Below are 11,828 nucleotides of genomic sequence, written 5' to 3' on the forward strand. Positions count from 1 at the left end.
CTACCACCTGTCAATTTTCAGATGTTCTTTTTATCTCTTCTGCTGTGTCTGAGTTGAAATTATGGAATACGTACCCTGTGCTGTCCTGAATCCTGGTTCTTGCTGCTGCTGTTTCCTGTATCTTCTCTGGTAAATGCTACTGAAACATTCATGAGATGTGTAACCATTGGATGATGCAATTGGTACTTGGAAACAAGTAGTGGATACATGGATGCTCATGGTCCTCTTGGAATAGAATAGATGCTGTAACATGTACCCTCTACAAGCTCAAGAGATGAAGGAAACATGTCCTCTACAAGCTCAAGATAGGAAGGGCCCGTTTGGGGGAATTTCTGTTACTTGCAGCTTCTCCTAAAATTAGAAACTCTTCCAAACAATCTAACTTTTTATCTAGATTCCGAAAAGCTAGTGAGAATCTGAAGAAGTTGCAGAATCTAAAAAAAATACGTCCCTGCTTCTCTAACTTCTTAAGATTCTCACTAGCTAGATTTCTCATAATCTAAAACTCTCCAAACAGACCCCGAATGCAGTGAGCCAGTGACCATTGCTGCGGTGCAGTGCAGCATCTGGTCCCGGATCAGATCCAAAACGACATCCAGTAGTGCCTCCCTGCCTGCTTCTACTGGTTGTCACCATGCTTGCAAGTTCCATCACTGTAACCATGTCAGAGCCAATCCTTAGGCTGACATTACTACTTACTGTTATTGATCATCACCAGCCATTGATTGTTCTGAGATGAGATGGGGCCAAGAGACAGGCAGGGGTAATGGAACAGCAAAACTGGAAGCTAGCTAGGGATGATTGATGATGTGAATGGAATTGGGGGCAAGTGCTGCTTGGATGCTTGGATGGATGGGGCCTAGCTAGCTAGAGTAAGCTCGAGCAGGGCAGTAATGGCCGCCTCGTGTTCGAGTGAGGCATGCAGCATGGGGTGGCCATGAAAGCGAAGGTGGCGAGCTGTGCTTGTGACTGTCCTCCATTGCTGCTGTCGGTGCACTGAAGTAATTCCTCACCTTCAGTTTTATCACTCGCCAATCGTTCCGCAGCTAAGGCTGTGTTCGGCACCCCTTTTCCCAATCCCTCTCCCTCGATTTCCGCACGCACGCTTTTCAAACCGCTAAACAACGTGTTTTTTTCACAAAGTTTCTATACGAAAGTTGCTTAAAAAATCAAATTAATCTTTTTTAAAAAAAAATTAGCTAATACTTAATTAATTACACTCTAATGGACCGCTCCATTTTTCGTGCGTACTATTTCGGTTGGGAATGAGGAATGACGAACACAGCCTAAGAGAAAGTATAATAGTGAGCTATAAGCCTACTATAAGTTTAGATAGAGGAGAGAGGTAGTGAAAAATTAAGGATGTTGGCTCTCATGCGAAAGCTAGCTTATCACAAGCTCGAAGACAAATGCATTAAATGTATAAGTGAGAGATAGAGAGATGAGAAGAAAATTGTAGCCAATCATATAGCTAATCGTTTATATATGTTGGTTTTAAGATGGGCTAATAGTAGGAAGTGAGCTCTATTATTATCCTTGCTCTAAGTACTGGAAAACTTTTATATGTGTACAGTGTACTTTAGCGATATAAAATCAAATACTTGAAAATAAAGTACGATGAAAAATTCTAAAATCAACTTCAAAATTAGGAATTCAAATTTTTTGCTTGGGCTTACAATCAGAAAAAGAGAGAGAGAGAGAGAGAGAGGAAAAGATGTAGTATGTATGCAATGGATCAAAAGAGCAATTTGTGTTTCTTTTTCAATTCTATGTTTGAGGATGAGAACCATCTGAATCTCGATTGGTGTGGTGGGTGGAAGAGATGGTTAGTGGAGGAGTAAAAAAAAAAATGGACCCTAAGCAAATCTATTTATGTTGAGTATTTGTTAGGAAAATTCTATTTTTTATCTTTACATTAATGACGGCTCTATCATTGGTTTTGGGGGAAGATCTTGCTTTGGTTTAATTTGATTGGCATTGCGAGAATATTCCTCAAATATGTTGAATAATTCTAGGATGTGGTGAAATATATAAAAAAAGGAAAAAAAAGGGAAGAAATGCATGCCATGCTTCCACTCCGTATCCTTATATACCATCTGTCCATTTGTGCTTAGCTATGACAGTGAAATGTTTATCAAACATTTCAGATAAAATAGGTTCTGGCTAGCAACTCAGTCCATATACAAATTTGGTCCGTGAATGAATTTGGCCTGCACTTACCCAACTACAAATTCGGCCTAGTTAGGGCTACAAATGAACTTGGCCCATCTATTTCCAGCGAACAAATTCGGCCACCTGAATCTTGATTGCTACTGAGGGTGGAAGAGATTGTTCCGTTCTGCTTTGAGTAGTGGTGGAGTAAAAAAAATGGATCCTAAGCAAATCTAATTATGTTGAGTATTTGTTAGGAAAATTCTATTTTTTATCTTTACATTAATGGCGGCTCTGCCATTGTTTTTTTTTTGGGGGAGTTGGGGGGGGGGGGGGGGATCTTGGTTTGGTTTGATTTGGCATTGCGAGAATATTCCACAAATATGTTGAATAATGCTAGGATGTGCAAAAATAGAAAACAAAAAAAGAAAAAATATTGAAAGAAATGCATGACTGGCACCTAATTTAGGACTCTAGAATTTTGGGCCAGTAGAATTGAGCTGGGCCATTGCTCCCTTTCCTACCATCTGTCAGTTTGTGGTTAGCCATGAAGGTTAAATGCTTATCAAACATTTCAGATAAAAAAGGTTGGAACAAGTTCACTTTGGTTCCCTTAAAAATGACCCGAATCTAATCTATGACCCTAAACTATAAAACCGGATATCTCGACCCCCGAACTATTGAAACCGGTGCAATTTGACTCATTTGGTTGTTTTGGAGGACGGTTTCGCTGACGTGACGGTGTTGACCTAGTCTATATGGTTGACGTGGCGCTTAGGTGGTATTTGAATTAAAAATGTATACGTGGGACCCGTTTGTAATTCACCACATGCCATCCTCTCTCTCTTTCTTCTTCCTCCCCTCTTCCTACCTCCTCTCCTCTCCCCTTCGGCCGGCGGCGGGGAGCACGGCCGCGGAAGCAGCAGCCTAGCCGAGATGGGGCGAGGGCAGGGAACCTCGCCGGCAGCCTAGCTGAGGCCCCGGAAGCAGCCGCAGCCGGCAATGGTGGGTGCGGAGATGAGCCCGCAGCGCACGGCGACCTGGTTCTCCTCCGGTTGATGCTGCCGGAGCCGTACTCCCAAAACCCTCGCCCCATCTCTGCTTTCCACTCCCCACTGACGATGAGATGTACTCCCAAAACCTTCGCCTTGACGTTTTCACTGTGCCTAGATGCTGGGCCTCCGGCGACGATTCCGGCATGTCTAGTGCATGCAGTGGAGACAGGCCAAATCTGGTCAGAAAAATACTTATCTGAAGATTTGAAACGGTCCATGATTTTCTAGTAACACGATTATATTAATTAAGCAAGCTTGGCAGCATATCATTAGCTCAAGTAACCAAGCAACACCAGGCATATAATGGAGTAGTCAAAAGAGATGCTGCAAAGTTTAGAGAATATATATATGCAAATCCATGGACCTGAAGCTATCGATTGGTAATGTGACCAAAATTCAGAAACTGGTTAGACTGAACTGCAAGCAAAGGCGTCCAGCACAGTGGTGGAGCATGGACTGAACGAGAGAGAGAGGTGACGTCCACTGGTTTGGGTTGGGGGAGGTGGCGGACCGGCAGCGCGACGGCGGTGCCGAGGGGTGACCAAGCTTCAGGAGGCTGGCGGCGGCGTACGGCGCACCACAGCGTGCCTTGCCCGAGGCGCCGCGACGGCGCTCGCTCGACGCTCCTGGAATCGATTGGATTGTCGGTCGGTCGATTTGGGCTAAGCCACACCGCGCTCCCGCACTTGGAGGCTGCCGCCGCTCCGGCCCTCTCCCGCTCGCCGCCGCTGCCACTCAAGCACCCATCGTCCTGCCCGCCGCCGCCAAGGCCGAAGGGGAAGGGGTAAATAAAAGAGAGAAATAAGGGGGAGAGAGGGAGGAGGAAGAAGGGTGAGAGAGAGAGAGGGGATGACACGTGGGTCCTATATATATTTTTTTAATTCTAATGCCACGTAAGCGTCATCTGGATGAAGAATAGGTCAACATCATCACGTCAGCGCCACATCAGCAAGACCGCCCTCTAAAACCACTAAGGGAGTCAAATTGCATTGGTTTCAATAGTTGAGGGAGTCGTCCTATCCGATTTTGTGGTTGAGGGTCATAGATTAAATTCCGGACACCTTTAAGGGAGTCAAAGTGGACTTATTCCAAAAGGGTTCTAGCTAGCAACTCACTCCATATACAAATTTGGCCAGTGAATGAATTTGGCCTGCACTTACCCAACTACGAATTCAGCCCAGTTACGGCTACAAATGAACTTGGCCCACCTATGTCCATCGAACGAATTTGGCCCACTTTATGGCTAAAATGAATTTATCCAGGCCCACCTTTTTCTGACACCAAAATCGGTCTAGAATGAATTCAGCCCATCTAGTTAGTGAACATTTCAGATATAAATCAGGTGTGCTAAGATATCGGCCTAATCAAGAAGACCAGTTCTCTGCCCATTAATTATGGCAGGATTTTGTTCTAAGGTTATCGATTCTTTTTTTTTTTTTAAAACATAAGGTTATCGATTCAAACTCAGAACAACTATGAGAGAGGCCGAGAGGGTTTTTTTAAAAAAAGCTTTGGCATCATACTCCCTATAGTAATTTAGAAAAGATTGTCGTTTTGGACTTCTCAAAGCCTGCAAAGACATAACTTTAACCGCTAAATTGGTATGCAAGTTACACACGCATAATATAATGAAAGTGTTGTTTAATTAATTAACAAACTTGGTTACATCAAATTTTTATATGTCCAGAAGACCAGAACCTACATACTAAACAATAATTATAGGTCACATTTAGACTCCTAAGGTTTAAAATTAAAAATCCTTTTTAACTCGAGGAAAATAATCAAATTAGTGTTTCAAGCTTTATTCGGGGGCCACTTAATTTGATCCCTTTATAGGCTCTCTACAAGAGATTCATGTAAATATATTTTCCTACTTAGAAGGTATTAAATGAAGAGATAGAGCAAAACTATCTATTAACTTAGAGATAATCTATAGAGAAAAACGAGGCAATGTATGAGAGAGCTATAGATACCAATGTAGACATACTATTAAGGTGGTTTACTATTAATCGAGTCTATTGCTGAGATGTACATGTTTTATAGAGAGCATCTTACTTTACCATTGCAGGTGCTCTAAGTTCACCTTTTGATTTAAAATGATCGTTAGACACTTTTTTTTCCCACATAGCACGAATCTCAGAGCTCATCAGATGCTGTAAAAGTTTACAGATTTCTACCAAAAAAAAAATGTCATAAGTTATTTAGCAGCACCCCGTACCCCAACACAAAAAAATCACGTATAGACATAAGCATGAATACTCTTATATTTATCAAGTATACCATTTACTTGGCACTATTGACTTTTAATATTAACTTTACTCCTAATAATTTTTAAATGGTCAGAATACAAATTTTAATAATACAATATATTTCTAGGTATTTATTAAAAAAAGGTCACGCCACATAATTTGGCAAACGGAGCAGTATTTTGCATAAGCAGCCCTCTAAATTTAGTTTATAGGCCTTAGCTGTTAATAACATTATTATATATTAAATTAAACAGAAAATATCCATAGAAATATAGGGCAAACCAGAATCAACCTTTGTGACGATAGAACAAAAAGGGATATAATATATATTCTGGAGAAGAGAAATACTCCATCCATTTCAGATTATAAGTAGTTTTGATTTTGGTCAAAGTCAAACTATTTCAAATTTAATCAAATTTAATCAAGTTTGTAGAAAAAAGTGGTAACATTTTTAACTAAAGACAAATATATTATAAAAATATATATTTAATTATTAATTTAATGAAACCAGTTTGATGTTGTAAATATTGCTACATTTATCTGCAAACTTAGTTAATATTAAAGTAGTTTGACTTTGATCAAAATCAAGACGACTTGTAATCCGAAACGGAGCGAGTATGAAATATCTAGTCAAAGTAGGCATGCAGAGCTCATGCATGTGCACATGCTAACTAGTTGCAATATACATATCATGTGGATACGTAAGACATGTCGTTTTCGTATTGGCAAATTTAAATGATGACGAGAACATGCATGCTTTCATATCCGCCGTGAATAATACATCTATATTTGCATAAAAAAATGTGATAAAGGAAAAGAAGTCGTCCAAGACGTTGACGGTGACCATAAAAACAAGAGCGAGAAGAAAAAACAATTAATTACACATAAATACATAGCAAGAGACATTAATATTTAGGGGCATTTAATTGTACATAAAAGCAAATACGTACTATATCATCTTGTATGTGTCGGTTTATCTAAACATGATATATAGGAGTATGAGGTATTTTTCTACCAACCTAACAACACCAAATACATAATACCTCAAATTGTATTTACAAAGTGCAACTATATCACTCCTCTCTCAACTTTCAAAATCAAATCAAATCAAATCCTAATTTTCTCTCAAAAGGATACCAATAGCATCAACCTCTCATTTGTATTTATACCCCCATGTGGCTACATGAAGCCACAAAGCAAACATCAATAAGTACTCCTAATCTCTCGAGGAAACTCACACCCGTACAAGTATCAAACTGACCACTTTACAAATTTAAATTCTAATCTTTTTAAATTTGGACTCCTAAATTTAACTCCGTTTCTCATACATACATAATCCCTCTTGTACGCTATATGGAATCTTCACAACTACGTGCATTGTGTTTTAGCCTTTTGCATAATCTCTTTGATCATCCGGATATCAACTTCTCCATAGTTGACTTTGGATCGATCACTGGTAATACTTTCTCTAGGCCTAAGCAACACGTACACATGAACAAACAAATAAATCATATTCGACCACAAGTTTTTTTTTCAACTTGACTCAACGCTAGCACACAACAACATATCATACATTTAGAAATCATCTAGAAGTTATAAACATGAAGCAATCATCGTAAAATCTAAAAACACCTTGAAAGTGACTCCAAATAGGAGTATGCCGGTCGGACCGTCAGGTAAGCTAGTTAGACTGCCGCCATACCTATGATCTAACCGCCCTCATGTATTGAACAATACTCACTTCGTCCAATAAATAACTTTCTCATCAAAACCAATATAATCAATTCATATGCCAATCATTCATAATAAAAACAATAAACATTGATTTAACACAATTATTATATTGCTCAGGTAATTAAATTAAACTAGATAATGGCTCTCGACTGGCGGATGTTTGTATCGGTAAAATTTTAAATCAAAATTTTGTAAAATTAATGATCATAGAATTACGTTAGATCAATTTTTTTAGAAAAAATAATCATAGGCTGTAAACGTTGAGAAGATCAAGGTTTAAAAGTACACGCGAACTATCGTGAATTTTCAAAATAGTTTTTTTTCGTCATATGTGTCTTTTAAAATTTTTTACTTACAATAAGACGTGTATATAAAGAAAAATGGATACATATTATTAGGGCTAATTTAAATAATAAGTTGTTTCAATTAGCTCAGGAGGGAATTAAAATGAAAAGGAAGTACTTTCAGAGGCAAGTTCGTCTCCAATGAAATTATTAGAAGGAGTACAAAAAAATTGTTGGACTGTAATTGTGACTAATTATCGAGCATTACTTTTAGTACCTGTTTGAATTTTCAAGGTGTTCTAATATATGGCTACTTAATTGTGTCTCGTGGGTGCTATATTTTTGGCAAAATTTACTATAGGACACCGAAAAATTGCGGTCTTTGCTGTGAAACACTCGAAGATCGTGTGTTTGTACGTGGACACTTAAAAAAGTGGTAATTAGCTACTGGATACTCCTCCCATTATTTTATTATTTCTAGTCAAAATGGAGAGAGAAAGAGTTGTATAAGTACCAAAATGCCCCTGTTGTCTCTTCTTTTCTTTTCCCCTTCTTCTTCCTCGTTCTTGCTTTTGAGCCGAGCAAAGGCGTGACGTGTGCGGCCAACGCCGCCGGCCCGAGCCGGGACGGCTCAGCCACGGTGGGGCGGTGGTGGCGGCGCATTGCCGGGGCTCACCGCCGACGGCGACGACACATGGCGGCATCCCGGCGCACAACGCACGACGTGGCGATGCACGGTGGCACCAAGCTCTCGGGGAGCTTGGCAGCGGCGCAATGGCGACTGGTCCGGCAGGGATACGGCGGCGATGGCGAGTGCCTCAAATCGAGGAGGCCGTCTCCTTCAGCGAGGCGCAGGACCTCGTCGTCGGCCGCTTCTTTGATCCCATAGAGGTCAAGAAGTGGCTCAACGTCGGCACTGAGCACCGCCTGTGGAAGGCCATCGCCGACGTCCACGCCTTCGCCATGGACATCGTCCGTGCCCAGCGCCAGAGCTCGTCCGTGCAAGACAGAGACGACCTCCTGTCGAGGTTCGTGGCGAGTGACGAGCACAATGACGAGGTCCTCCGTGACATCGTCCTCAGCTTCCTCATCGCCGGCCGCGAGACGACGTCGTCGGGGCTGAGCTGGTTCTTTTGGCTCTTGTCGTCTCAGCCGGACGTCATGGCGTGCATCACCGACGAGGTCCGCGCGGTGAGGAAGGCGACCGGCACATGCCCCGACGAGCCGTTCGGGTTCGACGCGCTCCGGGAGGCGTCAGGCGTGCGCGGCGGACGACACGCTCCCCGACGGCACGCTCGTCCACGCCGACTGGTCCGTGACGTACAACGCGTATGCCATGGGGCAGCTCGCCGCCGTATGGGGCGAGGACTGCTTGGAGTACAGGCCGGAGCGGTGGCTCAGCGAGGACGGCGTGTTCCAGCCGGCGAACCCGAGAAAGAGATATTGACAAGTGGGCCTGTGGGCAAACTTGTCTTTTAACTAAAGTTTCTCTCTCCGTTTCCACCGAAAATAATAAAATAATACGGTCGGTATCCGCCAGCTAATTACCACATTTTTCGAGTGTACACGAGCAAACACACGATCTTCGGGTGTCCCACAGCAAATGCCGCAATTTTTCGGTGTCCTGTAGCAAATTTTAACTATATTTTTCCCTGATGCAATCCATTACTACTCCCCAAAACTTGACTGACAATGATGATATAATTGTTTGCCGACCTAGCAATGATAGGATAATTGGTCACATTATACAACGCAATGGACCAAACATGGATCTAAAACTTTTGTTCTTTTCTAGCTAGCAATAACTAATCTTTAATTAGCTAGCTACTTCGTCAACTTGCATTCTATTCTTGGCCTGCCAACAAGATAGGAAATCAACAGAAATACTATAAAATGTTTTGTGTTTGATACTATTATCAGCTTATAGACACTGCTAGAATCATTGCAAAACATGCTTCAATCTCTTTTAGTTTTTTGCTAAACAAAGCTTTGAAGATGTACCATTGGTGTTCAGCTGCACTGCACATTGGTGACACCAGCAGGTGTGTTTGTTTTCTTTCCCCATCAACTCATGGCAATACATGTACATGACACCACTACAATTATTTCTTTTTTTTTTCTCCCTCCATATTTTACACCTGTAATCTCACCCAACAAACATCACTTGTGTATACTCCGCAATCGGCATTGTCCAAGTGCTCCCAAATCCCAACCATGCATGCAACTTTATGTGCTCTTTTTGCACTGTTTTTGCTTTCCACTAGATCGATCTGTTTTAATATAATTTTAATCAAGGTAGTAATTTGTACAACATCAGTGCTTCCTAAAAAAAATAGGTTGGCCGTTATGTTTTGATCAAATGATCATGCTTTATGTAACAGTACATTTTGATATTAATGTGATCATTTGTACTACATGCATATAGTTAAATGATCAAACAATTATGTAATAATACATTTTGGAATATTTAGGTTGGAACCACAAAAATAATACATATAGACATGCCTGAAAAATTAGTTCCCTAATATAATACTCACTACGTATTTAAATATATGACTCTATTGACATTCGTCAATATTTGATCGAACTTCTAAAACTTTGACAATCAGTGTGGCTCTCAAAATATTTAGTTTGCTAAGATAAAAATTATATGGATAGATTTATCTTTATTAATACTTTTACAATATATTTAATACGGAGGTATTAGTTTTTTTTTGGAAATTTATAAATACCATGGTCAACATTGCATTTTGGTTTATTTATACGTGCTAAAAGATTGATATGAAAATCGCTTGTTAGTAAGTGTGTTACAACATTGATATGAAATAAACATTCATAGAACCATCTCATTTTTTTTTCAACTAGACATTGCCTGAACATATAGCATTTTGTCCATATATAAAATATATGAGGAGAACAGGAAAATTTGTATGATGATAACCATCCCACTGATGCACGTACCATGCATAACCGTGCAGTCTTGCAGCACTTGATTGAGAGATCTTACTTTCTTTTTGATGGCAAACAAATACACAAAAATTCAAGATAAAGTTGGGCAGCAAAGGACAGAGACAAGCAAAGCAGTGATTGCAGACTGAGACAGAAAGAAGTGCCTATTGTATAAAACTATGTAGCCTCTGCTACTATGATTGAAAGATTTATTATAACTTCTTCCTCTCTTCATCCTTCTTTTGGGAAAGCAAGAGTAGCTCTCATTGCTATCTATGTCTAGAGTATCACTAGTCAATTTCTCACCATGCTGCTCCCCCTTATTTGATCCAGGATGTGACTGGTAACAGTGCTTCATGGGCAATTTAGAATGCAAAATCTTGATGTGGTTTTAGGGCTCATTTGTGGATAGAGATTGTGCCGGAGTGTAGCATTATGTCCTTACTTGTTGCTATGGACCGGTCCAAAAGAGGCTAAGGGAAGGCAATATACAACAATGGGGGCTGGTTGTTCAGTGTGCAAGATAGAAGGGAGGGAAGGCTTGCATGTGGAGTGTTGCTACTCACATGATACCTATGACACCATTTGGAGGCTAGCATAGTGCCAAAAATTCCTTTTACTTATGGTTTTACAAAAGGAAGTTAGTGTAAGCTCAATCCGAGCACTACAAATTTAGTGGACTTTGTGGTCCTGAAAGATATAAGATGTAAGTTGTGCATCAACCACTTTGCCAGTATGCAAAGTGTGACATTATTAATTGCATAGACATTAATAAAATGGTGACCACTAGTAGTACATGGGATACGTGTCGAAAGTAATGCATCGATCACGCGTTGTTTGCAAACTTGCTTGTGCGAACCAACTATGTGATGGTTCAATATTAACTACCCATCAATCACTCTAAATGCGCATAGGATTGGCATTCGATAGCAAAAGAGAATCTTATATATTTGCAAAATTGATATTTTTTTAATAGTTTTCAATTACCTATTGGACTATGGATTTATGGATTTATGGAATGCTATCAACATCACGGCTATTGTCGGCCTACTATATCGTAAACTTAGTTTCCACGTGTTGCACATCCATATTACATTCATCAAACCATCCTTCATATCTTGAACAATTTTAGTTGCCATTCCCACTACCACACTAGCTAGCAACTCACCTTTTGAATGGCCTTCTCTAGATAACCATAGGCATATTCATATCAAGAAACCAAGCAAGAACTAATTTATGATTCCTGCAGGAATCAAATTTAGACAATGTCAAAAAAAAAAGTTTAAGACAAATCATTTTCATGGATGATGCCAATCCTCTTTTTTTGTTTCTAAGGAAAAAATGCATGTTGGGAGGAGTTGTAATGCACACATTAGTTTATCTTGTGATATTCAAAGCTATCTTGG

At 40.2% G+C, this 11,828-nt stretch overlaps 1 protein-coding gene across 1 annotated transcript; it reads left to right on the forward strand.

The window, feature by feature from the left end:
* Nucleotides 1–8,247: 8,247 nt before the first annotated feature.
* LOC127770169 (cytochrome P450 CYP94D108-like) lies at nt 8,248–8,920 on the forward strand. The gene is made up of 2 exons (XM_052295835.1): nt 8,248–8,733; nt 8,819–8,920. The coding sequence occupies exons 1-2, from the start codon at nt 8,248–8,250 to the stop codon at nt 8,918–8,920; spliced, it is 588 nt and encodes a 195-aa protein (XP_052151795.1).
* Nucleotides 8,921–11,828: the final 2,908 nt, after the last annotated feature.

The sequence above is a fragment of the Oryza glaberrima genome, chromosome 4, assembly GCF_000147395.1.
Source record: "Oryza glaberrima chromosome 4, OglaRS2, whole genome shotgun sequence".
Classification (NCBI taxonomy): Eukaryota; Viridiplantae; Streptophyta; class Magnoliopsida; order Poales; family Poaceae; genus Oryza; species Oryza glaberrima.